This window comes from Cebidichthys violaceus, unplaced genomic scaffold (assembly GCF_023349555.1).
Source record: "Cebidichthys violaceus isolate CVI_PGR_0920_01 unplaced genomic scaffold, fCebVio1.0.p SCAF_1, whole genome shotgun sequence".
NCBI classification, from domain to species: domain Eukaryota; kingdom Metazoa; phylum Chordata; class Actinopteri; order Perciformes; family Stichaeidae; genus Cebidichthys; species Cebidichthys violaceus.
In genome coordinates this window covers 19,663,917-19,686,720 of record NW_027176262.1, presented here as the reverse complement: position 1 = coordinate 19,686,720, position 22,804 = coordinate 19,663,917, and the positions used below count along the sequence as shown (strand labels likewise).

The 22,804-nt window shown below is 41.4% G+C and overlaps 2 protein-coding genes across 3 annotated transcripts; one reads left to right on the top strand and one right to left on the bottom strand.

Annotated features, from left to right (window-relative positions):
• Window positions 1–6,528: 6,528 nt before the first annotated feature.
• Window positions 6,529–11,991, top strand: LOC137874993 (F-box only protein 40). 2 transcript variants are annotated; one of them, XM_068713951.1, is made up of 4 exons: window positions 6,529–6,586; window positions 6,924–6,977; window positions 7,118–8,980; window positions 11,076–11,991. In XM_068713951.1, the coding sequence occupies exons 2-4, from the start codon at window positions 6,975–6,977 to the stop codon at window positions 11,256–11,258; spliced, it is 2,049 nt and encodes a 682-aa protein (XP_068570052.1). In that variant the 5' UTR covers window positions 6,529–6,586; window positions 6,924–6,974; the 3' UTR covers window positions 11,259–11,991. The 2 variants fall into 2 exon arrangements, with proteins under 2 accessions (XP_068570052.1, XP_068570053.1); XM_068713952.1 differs by having other exon boundaries at window positions 6,553–6,586; window positions 6,950–6,977.
• A 49-nt stretch (window positions 11,992–12,040) lies between these two features.
• Window positions 12,041–13,840, bottom strand: ttc36 (tetratricopeptide repeat domain 36). The gene is made up of 3 exons (XM_068713958.1): window positions 13,673–13,840; window positions 13,249–13,437; window positions 12,041–12,386 (listed from the first exon to the last, which is right to left on the bottom strand). The coding sequence occupies exons 1-3, from the start codon at window positions 13,776–13,778 to the stop codon at window positions 12,118–12,120; spliced, it is 564 nt and encodes a 187-aa protein (XP_068570059.1). The 5' UTR covers window positions 13,779–13,840; the 3' UTR covers window positions 12,041–12,117.
• Between the last annotated feature and the right edge of the window lie 8,964 nt (window positions 13,841–22,804).

Below are 22,804 nucleotides of genomic sequence, written 5' to 3'. Positions count from 1 at the left end.
TTGGTATTACAGCACATTTACAGTATGTCATTGGCATCAGTCTCATCGCTCTCATCAACCCCCTGTGGCCACTCGTTTCCAGGAAACACATTGTGATTAACCCGTCAAAGATTGTGACTAGCAAAGTAGCAGCAAAATACCCAGATATATCATCAATAAAAACTGAAAGGAGAAATAATACTAGAGTTATGATTGTCAAAAACACAGTAACACGACTCTGAGTGACATAACAGGACCACAATGCCCACACAGTGTCCATAACTACGTTATATGGAAATTTCACATATGTGCTTCTGTCAGCTTACATATTATGACTGAAACCTATTGTATCTCTGTTTTACTCTACCCAAAATATTTCAGTATGAATTGCCCTCAAATATATTGATCTCTTATTTGTTGCAGGTTATAAGCATTGCTGGTAGATCGCTATCTTTGGCACCAGCCTCTTTCTGCAAGCTACACAACAAGTACAAAATGTTCCATTGCTGCATAATGCTGAGGTACAGGACATAGAGTACTTGTTTACAACAAAGTATTTGTGTGTGTATGTGTGTGTATGGGGGGTGGGGGCAGACGTATAAAAAAACAAAACAAGTTTTCTTCCACATGTCTATCTGAATGCCAGCACAGCTTTATGCTCTCCTGACATTTGCATGGCAGAGAACTGTCAAACCCAGACAGATGCCAGCTTACAGATAAAAAATGTAACACACACACACACACACACCTACACACACCTACACACACTCACACACACGCACACCTACACACATGCTCGCACAAACTGGACATCACAAAAGCAGAGAGTCAAAAAATGAAGCATGCATGTGAAGGTTTGTCAAAGATTCTGGTTAGATTTGACACTTTTCATGTGTTTCCTTACTTTTGTGTATAATTAAAAGTATGAGCACGTGACTGCACATGTGAAAAGGCCGACTTTGAATGTGCACATTATACATAGAAAACAAGACAAGAAACAGCTGATGAATGGCCTCGGAACACTTTATTATTTAACTTAACAAGCCTTTTTTTTTTTTTACAACTTTCATGAATTTTATATGATCCATCATTCATTATGGCTGTTTATTGGGCATGAAACGACTTGGTGCTGAAAACCTCCCCCACATCTTGTCCCTCCTTCTCTTAGCAGTTGCTCCGGACATTATGAAAACAAATGGAGTGAAATCTCATTTACAACTTTTGAGATTCTGTCACTCTTCAGCGTATTCTCCATTAATGATGCAAAATGACACAAAGTACGCTGCCCTGAGGGGGAACCTACACAGACTTCATTACAAGGTACTTTTAATTAGTCTTTGTAATTAAAAGCAGAATATTGGGTGCGTAAAGGCTGGGAGCTAAATTGATATGCCCGCAAACATTTGCATGTTCGCTGGTCAGGGTTAGCAAACCGTCTCATTTTCACTCAGTCAGGTCCGAGAGTTGAACTGCAGAGGGATTTAAAGGAAAATGTGTATGACATCTGCCTAATTAAATGGAAGGAAGGAGGGGAGCTGGATAATGAGAAAGTGAAAACTAAGTGTAAAGGCTATCTACATATTCTCTCCTATTTTGGTCTGACCACATGCTGTAATATGTCATCTAGAAGGGGCTCGTAGGATAATAAAAGGCATATACTATTCACAGCTGCGAGGTAATTTGCAGTGTCAAACTGACTTCAGTACCTTAGGTGATTTACAGGTTTAATAAGTTGAATAGACCTTTTTTTTTAAAACTCATTAAAAAAACACAACCTTAACACAGGTAACTAGATCAAGTAGAGTGCAGATCTCAGCAAGGTGTGTTTGTAGCGACCACAGCCCCCGTAACGGGCTGTAGGAGGTCGTAAAACACACTTCATTCAAACCCAAAACGAACGGTGATGCATGCAGGCAATCGGCTTGAAGTCGTACTATTAGACACGTCACACAATCTTGCCAAAAACAAAATTAAACTCACCAAGCTGTCAGTGCAAGCAGTGTGTGTGCTAGTTCTTTTAGCTGTTAGGGGTTGCTATTAGCTCTGTCTCTGGGCGCAGAGTCAGCGATGGCCTCAGCTGTGTTATCACCTGCGCCCCCTACTGGCCCGGGGGCCGGTGCAGAGTAGTGTGAGAGGAATTAGCAGGCAGTCAATTGCAGTATAAAACAGGCAATACAATGCGTTTTGAGAAAGTGTGAGTCACCGCAACCACGAGAGCATACAGCCATAACTGGCCTCCAAAAATATTATGCAGTTAGCTGAAGCAGGTGTGAGATTCGGCGAGGACAGACACACAGGCGCACGATTGCATGGTTCTCCTGGCGGAGATAATACTATTTTTTCGTACAGGTTCCAAGACGGAGGGCAAGCCCTCACAACAAAAGAAAAAGGGGAATTTATCACGTGAAACATTATTGATGAGTCCGTTGATTATTTTCTTGATTAATCGTTTAATCTTTCCAAAGGTGTCATCTTAAATGTCTTTTGACCGACGTACAGGTCAAAACCCAGCGATATAAAACAGAGAGAAGCAGCAAATTTCTTCATTTGAGATGAGGACGTTTTTTTCAAAAAAATGACTCAAAATGATTAATCCTTAGATTTTTTGCAATTTGTTGATCAAATAATCGATTAATTGACTTCTCGTCCCTCAGCTATAATATGTTGAATAATATACAAATTCAAAGAATACAGCCTGTGTTGAAACGATTCGCAAGTGATTGTCAAGACTTATCTTTTAAAGAGCATTATCCTCTGTTTTAATTAAATTCATATGAGCCAAAACATGCAATCACTTCTAAGAATACAATTTTCGGTTTATCAGCCTTAAAGTTCAAACTCATACAGTATTTGAACTCGGCTTTGAGTTGATACATTTTTATTTTCATTTTGCATTTCCATAGCAATCTGCAGCTTATTTATAGGCCTCTGCTGGGTAGAGCTCTCTGTAATAAACACAGTACCAACGCAGTTTCACGGGTCTTTGGAAATTCAGCAGTAGCACATATTTCTCTATGTCGCCCCAATGGTTTGGCCTTATTAATATGTTTTGCCAGGTATAATAAACTAGATGGAAATCCCAAAATGGGGGCAATCTGTAAGAGGAATGGCAATGGGTAAAGAAAAAACCTAGAGAATTGGGTGAGATTTATAGGAAGCTCTGCTTGGTGCTTGGTGTGTTGGTAAAAGCAAGCAAAACTTCAATGCAAAACTCGAAACTAGTGATGCTTTTATTATTCCTGCTGAGCACTGACAGCTTTTGAATGCTTTGAATATTAATCAAGTTTGACTTTTCCCTTCTGCCATCTGAAGCTGTCCAGTCACATCTCAGAACATTAAATTAGAGTTAAATAACATGGAGCTTGCATGAATCATTAACCCCTAGACTCAGAATTGCGCAAATCCACACCATACAGAAAATGGACAAGCTGTAATTAAACCCCTTTTGAGCTGCCAGGTTGCATAAGAGCTCAAACTGAGTGCACAGATGAATTTTATTAAATGAGACTTCTGTTAAGTATCTTGTTGCTTTGCAATCAGTTAGTAAATTGTGAAAAAGGCAAAGGACTAAAGTTTAGGATTAGTTTAGGAAGCCGGCTAGTTTAGATTGACACAAGAATGGAAACAGCTTTTGTCCACAGGTAACAAAATGAATCTATAGCACCTCTAAGGATTGCACTGTTGGAGATTTTTTGTTTTACTTTTTGCAGTTAGTGACGGAGCTTATTGAAAATGGGATTAGTTAATTTAGCAGCAACCAATCCATTATTCCTCCACCTGCTCTGAAGCCCTTCTACAACTTTATTCAGCTAATCTAACCTCAACAATAGACCTCTCCAGGCTCAGCTGTGCTGCTGTTGTATAGCAAGTACTTTCTTTCCACACCACAGTCTTTCTCTCTCTTGATGAAATGTATGCTGATTGCAGAGCCTATATAGAGCGAGGCAGCTGCCACTGATACGTTGTTCATTGTAATCCATGCCAGGTGACAAAAAAAAAATAAAAAAGCTGCATGAAGACTTCCAGATGTAGATTGTGGATCTAGCAAATTTTACAAAATGGGTGTCACTAGGTGTTTGCAGGGTGATGTGGGGGAGTGACTAGCGCAACAGTTTAGCCAGCCTTAATGTAAATGAGTGTAATTAGTTAAAGGATGTTAGGCTGGATCGACACCCCATTATGTTGCACGGCACAGTGATTCTGCCAGTGGATGGAAGAGATGACATGAATGACAAGCAGCGCAGAATGACAGGTGCACATCTTTTTAGTTTGAATTGGACAAATAATGAGCTACTGCATGAGTTCACTGTTGTTGTTGAGCAGCAGAGGTTTATATTAAGACTCCACTGAATGGTGATTGAAGAGGAAGCTATTTTGGCCTATTCCATAAATGATCCAAGGTGTTAAGAATGCATCAGGTTCTATGTTGAACCAAAACATCACTTCATGACAATACATTTCTGTCTGGCTAATATCCCCTTTAAAAAGCATATAAGGGTCCTTTAAACTGCCTCACTTGTCAGTTCAATCTGCTGCACAGGCTTGAGATGAATCTACATGGACCTTTATAAAAAAACACAACATCATTAAAAATACCTTTTTGATCTTGCATTGTATCCCCATATGATTTCACTGATCCATGTTATGAATTTTATCTGAGAGCAGAAACAGCTGTCAGAGAAATGTTGCTTGAGTTTTTGAAAGTGTGTCACTGACATCTAGTGGAGGACATGGATCAGGACAAACAAGCCTTGACTGTATATAAATATATAAATCATTTATTTATTTATTAAAACCAGATACACCCGAGGGTCCCCCATTTGGACGCAGAGTACATCAAAACTTAGAGAGTTTTGTGTTAAAAGTAACTGGCAGAGAACCCACGAAGAACGAATATAGTGATGTTATAGTTCTGCAGAAACCTCAGCGTCCTGGGAACAACATGAACTAGGTCACTTCTACATGAGACAAACACATCTCCCATCAGCCAAGCAAACAAATAACAAAATATCATAAATCATACTCGATATGACTGGGACAGACCGGAGAAAAAGGCTGCTACACTCCGTTAGCAACGTGCTACCTACGAACATGCAGCATGAAAAAGCACGAGCGCCTGACGGAGATTACGGACATAGTTTCCATTTCTCTCCCCGGTAAACCATCGCAGAGATATTCAGCTTCGAACACAAAAAGTCACACAGCTTTCATCGAATATTGTACTTACTTTTGGTCGAATCTCAGCGAAAAAATGGAATATCTCCGTACTTCCAATGCATGTTTGTCCAGCTGCTGGTGCTCCGTGTGAATCCGTTCGATTCGTGTCTCTCCGACACTCCTCGGATTCTTGGGAGGGTTGGAAGCTCAGCAAATCAGATTTCAGAGCTGGACCTTTTTGAGCTTTATTGGCTAATAGTGCTGTCAATCATCTAGCTTTCAATTCCAGGCAATTCTATTGGCTCCTACGGTTCGAAGGATGTCTCAATGGTGAAAATCGGAGAGGGGGGGGCTGAGATACAGCCCTGAACAGAGAGTCGAAGCAGGATTTGACCTTAAACTAAATAACTAAAAAGGGCATAGAAAGAGCTTAAAACACTCAAAAAAGGTCCAATCTTCGGTCTATTGATTCAATGAACATCATGAGTGATACATAGAAGTGATATAGAGTGTTTTTGAATTTTAAAAATACTTTTTTATTCAAATATTGGAGTATTTGATCAGTTTTCTAATTTGAAATGCTCTATATTTCATAAATGTTTCACTGTATCTATGTATAGCTGTGTATATAGAGCCTATATCAGTTGTTCTAAGAGCCCAGCATATTAAAAGTCTTGGATACCCATACTTTCCAAAAAACAATACCCTAAAAGTGCTGTTTTTCAAGATCGAGCTTTTGAGTTTTCCAAGTTCTGCTGTGTTCCATCCTTATCTTATGTGAACCAGTAACATGTATTCTGATAGTTCCATGATTTTTCTCATCTCAAAAATATATAAAAAAAGTTTTTATTTTTTTTTATTTTTTTATTTTTTTATTTTTTTTTATACAATTAATTAGGTATTTCTTATCTTTATTCGAGCTGAGGCCTGCAAATAGGCCTCGTTTTTAAAAGGTAGTCACCAAGAGTTAATATATGCCATACCTCTAGAAATAAACATGGTAAACGGAGAAACCGACCTGTAAAATTGTACATTTTTAAAAGTGATTGAATTTTGTTTAATCACCCATTATTCTCAAACGTTGCTATAATTTTGGAATGAAATGTTACCACATGTGATTATTAATCTGTAATGGAATACAAAAGGTCGACGGCACAGTGTGCACAGACGATGCACTGCACAGGATCAGATGTTGATGTTTTTGAACATGGGGGTAGTTATTAAACTGTTGAGAATGTGGATTATTGTGCTATTATCACCAGCCCTCTCACAGTGAAGCAGGGGTGGAGGCTGTAACTTGACCTTGCCTCTTAATGGCTGTGGGACAATAGTGCCCCGTCCCACTGGCCTGTCTGCCCCTCTGTTGTGTCTATTTATAATGTCCAGACACAGTGCAGAGGTTATTCAGGGGTGCCGGCGAACACAAGGTGACAGGGGAGAGGAGCGAGGGGTGAGAAATTTCACTGTTATTGTTCACTTTTCATTTACTGGATTTATTTTGTATTTATAAAGTATTTTGTTGAGCTGAACATGTAATTCCTCTTTGTATATTGATGATAATGTATTTAATCTACTGTATATTTCAATATGAATATCAAAAAATTGAATTATCCCATTTTAATTATGCATTTAAAGTCTGTATGTCAGAATACACTTTTACTATGTCCTCTGCTTGTCTATTCAAAATGATTCAGACTTGTTAAGAGTAGCAATATCTTTCTTGGAAGAAGCTTCTATCTGCAGTATAAAAACGTAAACTTGAATCATCTGACCATGTTCTCTAACAGTGTTTCTGGCTTGGAACTCTTCTTAGATGATCCTTGTGTTCATAAGCCACAATGGTAAGTGCATTTATTTTGTAATCAGCATTTAAGATTTATAATAAAAATGTATTATCTCTGAATTGAAGATGTAGTTATAGCTTTAAATTAGCCTCAGTATGGACCTGGAAATGTCTATGTTGTGTTATTTATCTCTTAAGGTGAGGAGAAAGATGCCTGTGGGCCATCATGAGCATTGCGACAAGTGCTACAATATCCACTGCCAAGTCCCGGTGCAGATCTCCATCTCATGCGTGGTCGTCAAGTGTCTTCATAACTGTGGCGCCACCTTCCACATGTGCAAGCAGGAGGAGCACCAGCTTCTCTGTCCCAATGAAACAGTCCCCTGCCTCAACGTCCACTATGGCTGTCCTCTTACCATGCTGCGCCACAGGCTGGCCAAACACCTGGAGGTATGTCCTGCCAGCGTGGTCTGCTGCTCTCAGGAGTGGAACCGCTGGCCTGTTTCAGAAACGGATCTGGCCTTCTACAAAAGTGTTTCGGAAATCCCTCAAACTGAGGTCGGCCTGGATGTTGCCATGGCTCTGAGGGACCAAGAGCTGCTGTTTGGATCCATCAAAATGAGGAACATCTTCCCTGAGTTGATGGTGGGGGATTCTGCCCTTCAGGCTGGTTCTGCTGGGGTCAACAGTCTTACAGATGAAGCAACCTGTTCTTTAGATTGTGGTGAATTTACAGAAAATGGCTGCACAAGGATGGAAGGAAAAGGACTGAGCCAAGAGGAGAGGGAGGCTTTGGCAAAGAGCCGGGACGTGGATGGTATACAGAACTACAGCTCCTGGGAGAAAATATTCAACATAGAGATGGAGGGATGCAAGCAAACAGTGAAAAACTTGAACAAGAAGGAGGAAAAGGCAAAGGAAGAGCAAGAATTATCAAACCCCCAGGGGGAGGCAAGAGACTCCCACCTGAGCCGAGAGACCGCTGTTGACGCTCCGAGAATGGACGGCGCAACTGGCCTTGCGCCATGGCAAGACGGGGTCCTCCAGAGGTTGAGCCGGGAAGTCAACATCGCTGAGTACAACATGTACCTGGCGCACAATGGGGCAATGTTGATTGACTTTGGCCAACTTGCAGCTTGCACCCCGAGAGAAAATGATTTTGTTTATGGGAATCTGGAGCCCATCGCGGTTCAAACCATCCGCTCATTTATTGCTCCAACTAGCTATCGAGCAAAGCGCAATTACCTGAAGCATCAGAAGGTCAAGACCAATGCCAGCGTTGACACCGCAGATTTGGGTATTTCGGTCGAGGATCTCCCAATGTGCGACGAGGTCAGCGCCACGCTCCTGCACTCCCTGGAAAGGGAACTGAGAGGGCATTTAATCTCTGAGAGTGTGGGGAGGGATGGTCTTTACGTAGATATAGGAACGCAAACGTACAACTTTGCTTCTGCGCCGTTCAAAACAGAAGCGACGCTTGGCGATGTCATCGCCGACAAACCCCGTGGTCTTCATGTGCAGGTAGAAGCTGAGTCTGTCACCAGAAGACACAACAAAACAAGTTCAGCCTTCAGCTACATGTGTGGCCACTTCTTTCGGCGAGACGAATACCGCTCTCATTTCAGGAATGTGCACTGTGACATACAGGCCTCTCTAAACGGCTGGTTTCAACAACGCTGCCCCTTGGCGTACCTCGGCTGCACTTTCACCCAGACGAGGTTTCACCCTGCAGGTCATCGAGCCACCGTCAAATTCCGCCAAGAGGTCAGCGCCTTTGTCCTCCAGCCAGAAGTCCCTTCATTCCTCCGTGAAGGCGGGGAAACCCCCATCCCTCAGAGAAGTGGCACACATAATCTGGATCCCCTGAGCGGATTGCCCCTGGAGATCCTTCAGCACATTGCTACTTACCTTGACAGTTTTACATTATCTCAGCTGTCCCAAGTCTCCCATCTGATGAGAGAGGTGTGTGCCACATTGTTACTGGAAAGAGGGATGGTCTCTCTCCAGTGGAAGAAAAAGACATATTCCCACGGGGGAAGCTCCTGGAAGTGTCGAAAGAAAGCAAGTATCCTTACGATTCCAGTTCTTTTCTTTCAGAGAATTATTTGGACTATAGAGTTCTGCAGGCATGACTGCTGCAGGCCAACCCTGTAAGATAGCATCTCACTGGTGCCCTCGACAAAAAGCCAATGGGATTTGATCCATTGGATTTTGGATTATTGCAGAAAATAAGCTCTGTGGCAAACACTACTAAAAAGCTAATGTTATAAAAGAACTACACAACGGTTGCATGAGTGCAATATACGCAACAAGGCTGTAAAGGTGGACTAGCCTGCGTGATGGCGTCTCATTTAGCCGCTTGTTAGCAACTGCCTATTTAACACACTTAAAAGCTTCTAAATTCACAAGAAAAACATTTAGTGACAAATTTTATATAATATTGCTTAATCTTGTTTTTACCACAGACTTTGTCAGGCATCTAAACAAAAACCCAATAATAAATTAAAAAAAACAACTTTGAGACCAGGGAACAGGAAGTGCAGAAATGCTGGCTCATTTCCGGGGTTTCGGATTCAATTACTCAATTAGTCTTTCTGCCAACTGAATTGCAGCGGGATTATGATATCTTTTTATTAATTTAACTGATCGAGTGCTATGATTCTATCTCGGATATTATTTTGAGGTCAACCTTGTGCACAGTGAAGGGAAAGTAAAACACAAGGCCAAACCTCTATATCAGATTCCCTTTAGTATCTGGCACCATTCTGTTTACTGTCATTGAAAAGTTTCCGCCATTCATACAGCGTGACAGCTGCTGCATTGTAAACACTCTCCAGACTCTCCATAGTGCTCTCTAACAATATTACAAACTGTGCTGCTAAGCAGCAACTGGAGATTCGCTACGCTTTTTTTCTGTGTTCTTATCATAGAATGTATTTAAAGAGTCTATGGTCCTTATCATAAACCAGCTGCATGTAGGGTCAGGAAGTGTGTGGGAAAAGGACATTTTATTTCCTCTTCTGGTGTCCATGCAATGGTTTAGTAACAAGACAGTTGGGCTGAACTATCATTTAGTTTAGCAACATGCTGATTTTGTTTTACAATATATACTTAATTTAAGAAATAATGATAATAAAATAAATATGAAGCAAATCATTATAGACAAACCAATGCTAACAGCATAGTTGCTTCCATTATTTATCATTTCATTTTTTTGATAGTTGACAGTGGAGAGATAAATGTGAGTGAGGAGGATTCAAAACCAGGGATGCTGTGTTTACATTAGTCCACTAAGCTAGACCTTAGATGCCCTGCCTTAGAATGCTATTCCACAGGGACGCCTAGCTGCCCAATGGTCTAAGCCTTGAGGATGCCCTCAGCTGCCTTGACTTTTGGAGATTATCTAAATCCTGTATGGAATTATGAGCTCTATGTGCTGTGGAAGGATGGACATTTAAGAGATTCAGACACATGATCACTGAGCTATGGCCTTTTAAAAATCACTGTGTTGCTATAACGCACATCTTTGAACGAAGTGCCATCATGTGCAGGATTTCTTAGGTTAAATGAGGTAACAATCACATCTTGAAGAATTTGGTAACCAACCAGATTCATTTTTAAAATCTAAATTCTAAAAGTATAGGTTTTTTTTCTCCGAAATCCTGCTGACAAGCAAACAAACACATCTTGATCTGTGGCGGCAAACATAACCGCTCGAGGTTATACCGGATAAATATAGTATAAATGCATCAGTGTGTATTTTTACATCCACTCTCTCTGTGCCGCAGTGATCATGGGACAAAGAGCCTAACGATGATATCAGAGATGTGGAATGGCCTGAGGCCTCGCTGCCAGTAAACACAGTGCCACCATAAAAAGTCAGATGGGCTCATTCATGGAAACAAGACGTTGACAAGACTGTGTAGGCAACAGCTGGGTATTTGCTCCCCGATGAAGGGCATCATTTGAATGCATTTGTAATGGATGGACACAGAAATAACAACATGCCTTGACATGAGATAAAAATACTGAGATCTAGATTCTATGGGTTTTGAAAATGAATGTATCCTCGTAGCCACTGCTGCAGTGCGGTTGATGGATGCCCCCGGAGCAGCCTCCTATACACCTACTTCAGCTCTGTTTCTGTGTTTTACAGGTTTGGGAGTTCAGCTCTTTGTTTTCCTCTGTGGACAAATGGAGCTTCAGCAACACTCCTTCCATGTCAGATCACCTGAAAACCTGCTCCTTCTACCAGAGAGAGGAGCACACTGAGCCGGTAGCTTTAGCCTGCCTGAGAGAGGTCAGAGACAAACATGCAGAAATAAAGCGCAAAAGATAGCGCTCAGAGATAGCGCCCAGAGCTCAGTGGGCGGACCGCAACGCGATCGAGGCGGCGTTTGGAATCACTCAGACGTGATGTGAATCCTCTGCATGTACGGCTGCTCCATAGAAATAGAGCTCCATAGAGCTGAAGCCCTGCAGACATAAACTGAACGTATGAAGAATTCCCGCAAGAAGATTTTGATGTGATTTATTTAACCTCTATTTTCTTGTAATGTAATTTTGCCAGTTAATAGGGAAAATGGTGGCTCTATTTATGCGGTGTTATTAAGAGTTGCTTGAAACTAAAATAATCCCTCTGAGAACACTAAATTCACAAAAGAATTGCTATGGTGTTTGAGAGGGGTCATCATATTCGGTTGAGTCAGATAATTTGCTTTTGTTTGGCGTACTGAGCTGACAAGCGTTGTTTGTCCCATCTTGTTTCATTCTTGTGGTGAACGGCATGATTTCAAAGAATCCAGGGCAGCAGATGTTGCTGTTGTTGTCTGTTTTCAGCATGACAAGACTGACATCTACTGGAGAGAAGCTGAAGTACCTCATCTGTGTGGAGTGGAGACGCGTCACACAGGAACAGGACATGTCTTATATTTCATATTTTGATTAAGCACAGCAGCGCATGAGGACATGAACAACTTTGTTGCAATTTAGACTATCTTCAAGGAGGAGAATGAGAGCAAATGGCGTATGTGTGTCACTGTCATATACCTTAAAATAAATCTACCTTGCAATTGGCGTCTATTATTTCACAGCAGCATTGTCAGTAGAATAAAAATGACATTATTAAAAGCTTAAAATGTTCTTTTATTAACCACAGACTTCAAAACAGCAAAGGCGTACAAGCAACGAACTGTCAGCTAGAGCTTCTCGGACACTTCCGGGTTTCGTAGCTTGTTGATCACCTCTGACAGCATTTTGTTGCACAGGGCTGCGTACGGATTCAGAGCCACGGCCTGCTGTCGAGCAAATTGACTTCCGAGTGCAGCCGCTTTCTCAAAATCTGCCCTGGCTTCATCGTTCCGGCATGCCAGTCTATGTAAAAGGCCCCTCTGCACCAGCGCCTGGCACGCAGTTTGCCCGGCGCCGCCGCTCAGAGAGACGGCTCGGCCCAGGTCCACCAGGGCTCCTGAGAGGAGACAACAGCACTGTGAGGCACACGCAGAGTCGATTTTTAATTTGTAACGTCCTACAGGATACTCAGTCAGGGCTTAAAGTCAGTATACTTTCAATTACTTTGTACTGTAGACTCTGCTGTCTATTTACAGTCATTCTAATATTATACTAAATTGACCTTACATTCTGATGTTTTTCCTTAACCCCAAAAAATCCAGCAGTCTCAAACTCATTGAAAACATATACAATACACAGTGGTAAACAATGACATTTTCGGATGAATAGCACTATATATATATATAGATATGTCTGTTTTGTTGGGAATAGCAACAACTGGAACCAGCTTACAAACTAATTAAAAAGCACCACCTATAAATAGAGACTATAACTTTGGAAACAGACAGTGGAGGTAAAAGGATGTTACTACAATGAATGCATGGTGTGACTGAATTGATGAATAATCTCAAGAAATAAAAATGACAAGGGTTATAACATAAGTAGATATATCGCATAGCATTTGTCAACTGTGCAACGGCAATGCTGTATATGATAATACACTGAATCTATAAGGGGACACTTTTTCATTTCATTGAGGCACACAAAGAACTGTTAAACCTTTAGAGGATCCAGATATGACTAAATCAAAATACCCTGTAATGCTGTGCATGCGGCGAACACAACACCGTGACTGACAGCACGTAAAAAGAACTCAACACAGGGCAAGCTCAGAGCCACTGCAGTAGCACCGCTGACAAAGTGCATCAGAAAGACAAAGCTCTGATATGATGTCACGCTGGCCTCAGACTCGACAGTCTGATATGTCGGCACACCGCGGCGTCTGCGGAGAGGGTTATTATTGAGTTCGTGGCATGTACCTGCTGTGTTCCCCTGCAGCCGCAGGGCCTGTGCCCGGTTGTTATAGGCTGACGCTCGCTGAGGCAGGATCTGGATTGCCTGGCTGAACAGTTGAAGTGCGGCTTGCAAATCCCCAGCCTCTGCTGCCGAGACACCCCGCATCTCCAACTCTTTCACTTGCCTCAGCAACTCTGTGTCAAAGCCACTGTCTGGCAGGGGGAGATAAACAGGTTGGAAAAAAAAACACTCAAACTCAATTGACAGGTACCGTGGCGAGGAAAACACAGAAATGTCACCCAGAACTCAACTTGGATTAAAATGTGTTTTTTTTTCAGTCCAGGAATGGAATGCGTTCAAATGAATTCAATATGCTGTGAAATGATAAACGTAAAAAAGCTGCGACATGATATGTGGAGACACATCAAGTCAGAGGCTCACGCTCACCGTCATCAATTAATTCCTCCTCTTGGTTCAGGCCAGGGATGTCTCCAAATGGGGTGGTGGGGTTGAATATAGCCTGGAGTACAGCTCTGTCATGTGCAGAGGCCATCTCTCTGTCGTCTGTAAAGAGAGCAAAGAAGCAAAATCGTCACACCTAAACTACAACTGGGTGGAAAATCATTCCTCCTCAAACTTCAGCCTTTTCCACCAGCCAATCGGAGAAGGGGGCGGAAGCAGAGGTGGACTTTGAGATTTGCCATCTGTACTTGGTTAAGTCAAAAATGCAGGCCAGGCCTGCATGCTGCAGAACTGCTGTTATGATGGCAATAGGGGAACTTGCTCTCAGATATATTCTATCTGATGATTTCTGCTCGGTGCAAAGCGATGCTGCCCAAACTCCATGGGATTTGTATTGTTATCAAATACTAGATATTCCTGTGCTGTTACTTAGCCGTCCACCCAAATATGGACAGAAAAACCTAAAGAACCCGTTTCAGTTTATCAGATAGACCCAGAAAATCCCTGGGGTGAAGGGATCGAGTGGTTGGACTACCAGGACCACAAAATACATGTTATTTCTGTTTTTAAGACGTTTGTCCAGTACAATTCCACCCATTTCTAAAACTGCACCATCAGTATTTTGGCCCTGCATCAAAGCTAACTTAAAGTGGCATTCAGAATGTGCCTGATATTTGGATTGTTTGTGTCTGTGTAGTCTCTGTCACCAGCTGCCAAGATGGTAGTAACATCATCATCAGGCACTGACATATACTAGAAGACAGTAGCTTTTTTAGGATAGACCAGTAATTACAGGCAAGCAGAGACGTGAGAGTACTTCCACTGTGACTAGTGGGCGGGCACTCACCCTTACGCAGTACCAACGGGCACTTTGTCATTTATTTTACTCTTTGGTGTACTGTGGTTCGTGTGCACCGGTGTTATATCAAGCAGTAGCTCATTGTGTCAGACTAGTCTGATGACGTAATAGAGTGCTGCAGGGATGATGTATTTTTGCAGGTCAACCCCCGGAAGTTAGCGCTTAAAATTTGCCCCATGTTGACGAACAATAACAGAAAAATGCTACACTGATTCAAACTGATGCATCACTCAACTGTATTTATACTTTATAATATAATACTAAAGCACTCACAGGGATCATTATACTGCATTGTATACTTTTTTCTGTTGATACTTTGCTCATACACTACCACACTTACTTAGCATTTTCAACGCAGGACTTGCACTTGTAATGAGGTGTTTTACAGTGTGGTTTTGCTATTTTTACACAAGTAAAAGATCTAAATACTTCCTCCTAAACTGTACCAGAAAGATACAAATGAGAGAAAACTCTTCAGGCCCGCAGGAACAGGGCCTGCAGCAGTTAGCTGCAGACAGTGTGGAGGGAATCTATGGTGAATTATGGAGGAGAAATTCATCAGTTTTAGCCTGATGATCAGCAGCAGGATTCCAACATTGTTTCACATCCCAAACAATGTGGGACCATTACCGAGCAAGTCCAGGAAGCAGCTATTCATCTCAGCCTTTCAGAGTAAGGCTGACAGATATGTGGGACACCGGTCTTGGAGGAAAGCTATGCTGTCTGCTGCTGCGCTGCCGCCTCCGGAACAATCAAACTGTACCAAGAGAATAGCTCATGTACTCACCACCGCCAGGTTTGATACATTGCTGGCATCAGAATATACGGTTTTATAACCGGATCCTGTTGTAGGAGACAGCCAGACCAAAATATCATGGCTCAAATCCTGCCTTCTGCTGTCACTGCTAACCTGGAGGTAGATGCACTTTGATAACTTGATACAGAAGAAGCTCCTAAAGGTAAGACATTACGTAATATTCCATGAACTGCTTGCAGTATGATACACGTTTATGATTGGATGTTGGTGGCTTTCTTGTTTTCTGGATGCAGTAGCAGTGGTGGGCTGCTCATCCTCTTCTGCATAGGATAAGTAGATTGTCACTACAGGATCATCTGCAGCCATTTTGCATTTAGTCCTTGCATGGGCCTATGGTGTCCCCATATCATATACTTTATGTGATGGTGTCTGTATGTACCGTGGAATTAGAATTAAGCAGCTATTTAGGCCTTGTGCAAATCATGATACTTTACGACTGAAAACAGTGCATTTTCTGGAGAAATTATTGTAATCTTTATGATACACAGACAATAAATCGGACAAAAGCATTGAATAGTGCAAAAATACTGTTTTTAGAGGACATTGTTGGCAAAAGAACTGTAAAATTATAACTCCTAATTGAAAATTTTTTTCTCAGATCTTTCTTCTCCCTGTGAAATACCAGAAAGCTCTATCTCTTCTGGTTCAAATATTCAAATGAAAAAATCCCTCTTTGGAATGGCTCACATCTCACACTGTGACGAAGGATCTCAAATAGGCACTGCTTTCATTGAAGTAGTCATGAGCCAAAACAGCTGGGTGCTCCTGATGTCAGCTATAGTATTTTGATAGTAATCTCTGGCGCACAGAACAGTATTTTAACAGTACAAACAGTTAATCTATGCTACAGAAAAACTGTGACTTGTATGATTTGGAAAATCTGAAATTATGTCTGGCTCATAAAGACACAGTATTTGACACTTTTTTGGCACTCCTTGGTCCATCATCTTGCTTTGGATTAAAATCAGGCATTGTATTTAGAATCAAATTAAGATTTGCAATCATAATCTGGCGAACGGCTCCACAAATTGAATAGATATTCTGAAAATTAAAAGAGAGAGAGGACAGGAAAAGCTTCACAGGATCAGGAGAAAATCAGTGCATACAGCAGATAAATTAAATCAGATAACACATCTGCTCTTTAGGGATCTCCACAGCAACAGACACGGGTATGGAGGCAGAAAATAACTGTTTCTAAGAGAGGTGTTGTTGCATGTAACAAATGTCAGATAACAGCACCCAAAGGGGGAAAACCGATAGGAGCCAAAGTAAGTGAAATGACGACAGGTGAGCTTGATCAAAACGGCACGACTGAACATGGAAACACTGCGGCTTGTCATAGTTCTCATTGGCTGAGAAAGTTACCGCAAGTATCTCCAGAAAACGTGTGGAAGTGAGTTGCACAGATGAAAATGGTTCCAGCTCAAAGCCTTTTTCAGTTGTTTCCAATTACCGTCTGCAGTGATCTGGAACAAGAGAGAGCTCATGGAGGTATGGGCTTTTGGGACCTTTTAAAAGGACGAGGCAGATCTGATGTTGAAGTGTAGCTGCTGCAACATAAAGTTTCTTTAGAAATGGTCCTTAGCTGTCAAAGATCTGGATTTTTGGGTAGTTTGCACTTCTGTAAAAAGTCTTTTTGTTTTTTGTTAAACAATACGTGAAGAAAACGACAGAAATCCAGAAAACATAAGTTTTTTTTAAAGTTTCAGGCATGTAGGGTATAGGCTAACAGGTAAAGTCCACTATTCATTGTGCATACATACATACATACATACATACATACACTCTTTGTAATGCCCACAGTAGATATGTGACTGACTCGTGGTGTGTTTTTTTGTATAATGACCCAGCTACCATTGTGAGTCTCTTCTTTTTCTGATGGAAAATGTGAAATGTGGCCCGATGCTAACGTTACCAAGTGATGGAGTGGGTAATAAATAGATGTGATGGCATATGTTGACAATAGTATTTATTCACACTAAGGCTTGAGTATAAGGGAAATGCTTTTGATGTGGGGTTTATTGTTCATCTTCCATAATTAGAGTCGAGGTAGACAGCAGTCTGTCTGAAGTAACAGATCTTTTCTTCACAAAAGCTGTCAGAGACTGGAAATGTCACAATGCATCAAATCGACATTGCATAAATTACAATATATTGTCATAATATATACACATTATTAACCAACTCTCTTGCAGACTTGCTATGGCTTAAGCTAACTATATGGTGGTTTATACAGCTTCAGTGTCAGACAGAGGACATTGATGAGGGAATTCATATATTTCCCAACATAAGACAGCTAATGCCAGACTAAATAATGGAGTAGTAAGGAAATGAACATTCAGTGTGATTATCAGGCAAGTTGTCAATTAACTTATAGAGTCATTTCTTTTGATTGATCAGTTATTACGTACTTAAGTTAAATACAGCTAATGCTTAATATGTGCTTGTGGGGTAGTGTCCACCTGAGCAGAGAATTAATTATACACAGTAGCACCTTAAAATTACGTCAGCTAAAATAAGTCAACGTCTCATACAGACGCCGAGGCCCACTGACCAAGCATCCGTATGAGGAGGTAATACGGGTACAGCAGGGAATGGGAATGTGACACTTTGGAGACTCATCTATGCAAGAATATTATAAGCCTTAATGACACCTGCTTGACTAATGCTGCTGGTTTCAAGAATCTAATTTAAACTTCTACTGCTGCAATTGTACATTCTGCGGCAATACCAAGACTTAATTTAGCTGTGAGAGAAAAGTCTGATCTGGACAAATTACCGCAAGGTTTTAAAGAGGCAATTAAAAACCCTAGATGGTATAGTTATTTGCCTGGATGATAAAAATCCAATAGGATTATAAAAGAGCTTCTCGATTGCTGGGCAGCGAGAGAGAGAGAGAGAGAGAGAGAGAGAGAGAGAGAGAGAGAGAGAGAGAGAGAGAGAGAGGTTCTCCTTTTACCACTCGAGAGAGCTCTCGCTGATTTTGCTTCTGCTGGGTCTCCGGCTCCCCATTCACCAAGTCAGCACAGACAGTTTGATCCTGCAGGACTCCCATTTTCTACAGGGTAATAAGAGTTAAAGAGTGAGGGCTAGGCTATCGTGTTCACGGTCACTCCGTAAGCAGCAGATTTTCTGAAGAAGCACAGTGTGTCCCCCACGGCCTCGGCCATAGTGCAAAGGTGCAGAAGCAATTGTGTGAGGATTATCAGTCTCCCATTACTGCAAATGTCACTGCATCAGCACCGCTCAACGTGATTATGTCAATGGGGAAACACATTGGAGGTGTTTACAGACTCCGAGAAAAGCCAAGAGCCGGGAGAACGGAGTTGCTTTTGCCGCGGGCCAAGAGGGAAATTAACAGATAATCAAAAAACACTGACCCTCAGTGGGAGCGCTGCTGTAAAACCTAATACCAACACATAGCAATGAACACATCCTTTGTATTTCCTCCGAGCAATTACAAAGACAACAGATAGATTAAATCTGACTGCAACAGCAGAGTATAAATAATGGAACAACAGTTACTGAAGTGCTAATAGTGAATGAGACAACATTATTACTCATTAGCTGTTTAGCAGACGCAATGGGCATTTCTTTAGGGGCTAAATTCGCCTGATGGACTTTCATAAACTCACCAAAGAGAATGTCTTATCCCCACCGTACAAAGGAGCAGCAAACTCCGGATGGATAATACGATAAAATAACGTCTTAGGCAGTTGGCGCTCCATAATTTCCTTTTCTTCTCCTCTTTCCCGGCTCTCCCTTCGCTTCATGACGCCTGGTAAAGAAATGGACTTGGGTATCATAATAACCCAGAGAGGCTTTAGCTTTGCTCCACTTCTGTCTGTGAATCTGACATCAAAGCTTGTGCTCCTAATCCCTCTGCCCTGTTGAGGTAAACAGGGGCCTCGTGTGTCAATACCTGGCCTGTTATGATGACGAAGGACAATCGCGTGCTGTGCGGGGGCACTCTGAGCTGGATTAAAACAAAGTAATCCGCTCTGCGAAGGGACGGGGAATAACCACAGAGATACCAGAGGTTAAGCAAATAAACAATGTGCTCCTTTTTTAATGTGGAAATCTTTAGCAACACCTTCTGTGCTGCAGCACAATAGCTACATACTTCTTCCTGTCTCTCGCTGCCATAGACATGCGGGGGGGAATGTTAGCCGTTCATTCTTATGGCTTTATGTACGGCTTATAATGGTTGGCTACCCAGTTCCAGGCCATAACATTTTTATTCAGATTGTACAAAACACTGAGTAGCAATATGAAAGCCATGGCTATCCAGGGGAGATGGTTTATTGTGTGCTGTAACAGGCCACTTCCTCCTTTTTTTTGCCCCGAAACCTAGGCTGCACTATGTACTGTATATTATGCATTTTATGACATTTTGTGATTTGCTAACAAGTTTTATGGCACCCCCGGTGAAGGAAAGTAGAAATGCATTGTTTGGTTTATGGTTCAGCCAGGCTGAATGCGGCGAGGCTGTCGGGCGCCACTGATGTCTATTGGGGGAGACGTTGTCACATGTGGTGGGATCAGGCATCATAAATCTCATGAAGTGCAGTTTACTACAACTTTGTATTGTTTTTGGGTCCAGGCACTGCTTATGAATGTAGTTTTGATTCAGAAGTAAAATAATGGAATGGTATTTTAAGTAATTTACATTAACATGAAAGATCCCAGGTGTGATTTGTTATCGAGCAGCGTAGTTTATTTTAAATGAAAACAAATGGCGGGTAATAAACTGCTTTATGACACTGAGATTAGAGTATCTTCACAAATATATATATATATATATATATATATTTTGATTTTGTGAATAATGGATAAAATGGTAAAAAGTTGTATTCATAATAATTAATAGACCAGTGTCATATTCATTGGCTCACTGTCATGTCTGGTTTGCTGTTGTTGAAAATAGTGAGATGCACTGATACAGACAGATGTTTGCTGAAAACTGGTTAAAAAAATTTAAATTTGCAATAATAGCGGGTTTCAATCTCGAACACTCAACACCTGAACTGGTATACTGATATAATCCTCCTCAGGCTGAATTGCATGAAATATGGCACACATTTCGTATACAAGCAACGTGTTTGATTGTCTGCCAGCCTTTATGTAGGTCACACTCACTTTTAAACAGTCTGTCACAAATTCCACCTAGTTTTTATTTTGATCTGTCTCTGCTTTATCACGAACACTTCTGTCGTTTCAGGTCTTGCCACTTTCTCAGGCCATGCAATCCACTCATTCCCCTCACCTGGGCCGCCCATCTCCTCACCTGCGGCTCATTCTCTAATTAGTCCCTCCGAATTCATACCGGTCCACTCTCTCTTGGTTCCTGCCAGATTGTCTTGTGTGTCCCTGCCAAGCGCTCCAGTGTTTACGATACTCTTTTCCCACCAAAATTGGTGTGCAGGTTTGTTTAAAGCGCTGAAAAACCTGCTAAAAATAGGCGTTAGATTCCTTTCCCATTGCCAGGAGACAAGTATGCCTTTGTTATTTTTTTCTGGTGTGTCATGTTCAGCATCACAAATATGCAGCAAAACAGAGTTAGTAACCAGTGAAGATGTTACAGTGGTTTATAGCTGTCACTTATTCAGTTTCTCTTTCAAACTCTCAAACCAGAGTTGGTGATTGTTAGAACAGTGGAAAGACTAATAAAGACATTTTTGAATAGTTTTATTTGGTTTCTGTGTTTTATGACGATCGGCGAGGAAAAATGACTTTTTGTCAATGAAGTCTGGTAGCTTTGAGGAGCGCATATGACGGCTGGTTCTTTTGACTCTGTTCACATAGAAAGGGTTTTTATTAACCAAACCAAAGTGTTTAATAGTTGGAACAGTAGAAAGATGATTTTGATGAGTATAATTTTGTGTCTGTCGAGTTTGTTTGTTGGTATGTTGGTAACGATCAGTAGGAAAGTAGGAAAAATGACTTGTCTGACTCGGGTCAGGTGGCTTGAAGTGGATTATATTAATATGTTTTGTACAATTATAATCATTGTCCAAATCCTTGTTGATTTTATTTATTATATATTCACTTCAACTCGCGTCACGTAACGTCTCCTGCCCCTTTTTGGATTTATTGGACTGAGTGACTGACCTTCCAGTTCTGACATTTGCCCAAACAGAACAACTCCGACCGTCTTATTGTCGTGCTTTTGAGTTAAAGTTGTCCAGTAGCAGCTAGCACTACACGATCAAGACCAATTCAGTATCTGCCTAAAAAATGGTTCAGCACACTGAAATTGAATAATGTTTTGAGAATGTGTAGAACAAGACATAAAACTAACATCAAACCAAAATGATTTGTGTTTGAAGCGCCGCTCTGCCCCTCTCAATTTGACAACAAAAAATTGAATTGGCCTCAGCATGCACACTTACAAACACTCAGTCACTCACTCTCTCTTCCAACCAACCAGGCATGATTAAAAGCATGTATCAACCGAGGCACTGAGGAGAAACAAATCAAACAGAATAGCAATTTAAGGATTTGGGATATCTGGACATGCAACTGTAATGTTTTCCCAATGTAATGTGCTGGAGCGTAGCCGGAACTGTCATAACGAGCCATGGATGATTTATGGTTTACTTGGGTAGAAACAGGAGGATTTAAGTAGAGCGGGCTGCTCTCAGAGGTGTTTGTGCCACCTCTCACCCGCTGATAGAAAACAACTTGAGAACAAAACTAAAACTAGTGAGCTGTGCCAATCTATAGATTTCCCCTGGCTGATGTACGTTTCGAGCCTGCTGGGAATGTTTTGCAGATGTTAAATGAAATGTGATTGTGGGTTCAGAAGGATAGTGTATGTGTGTTTGTGATTGTGTGTATGCGCAGGGGAGGGGGGGGGGGGGGGGGGGTCCTGTAACACTGCAGCTGTGTTGTTACCTACAATCAATCTAGTGTTGTTAAAGGTGCAATCTATAATCTGAATGTAAAAGGGCCTCCACAACATCAAAATTCTAAACACGAGTGGAAGCTATTCACTCACAAATGAATAAAAGTGAATTTAGGAAAAATTCCCAATGACATCTATGAGTATTTACTTTTAGAGTATATATGTGTTGGTTTGGTTATGGTAGAGCATTGTGGGGGCTTGAACCTATCCCAGCATCCACTGGTAGGATACACCCTCCGCAGCTTGGTACACGTACAAAAAATCCAGTCATTATCATATACTGCATAGGTGATTACAAGTCTCCAACTCACTTGAAGTGTTTTAGGTTGAGTGAAATAAGTTTCCAGTATTGAATTTTGCACAGATCATCACAAAACAAAGTCTGGCAAATGTTAAGAGAGGCATTCGTTTTCATTTCCAGGCAAACAAGACCAAACCAACAACTGTTTCTTAGGAGAAATGCCACTTCATGATCTGACCGCACTGCTTACTGCTAACACTTCAGTTTACAGTCCTACAGTAGGGGAAGCGTAT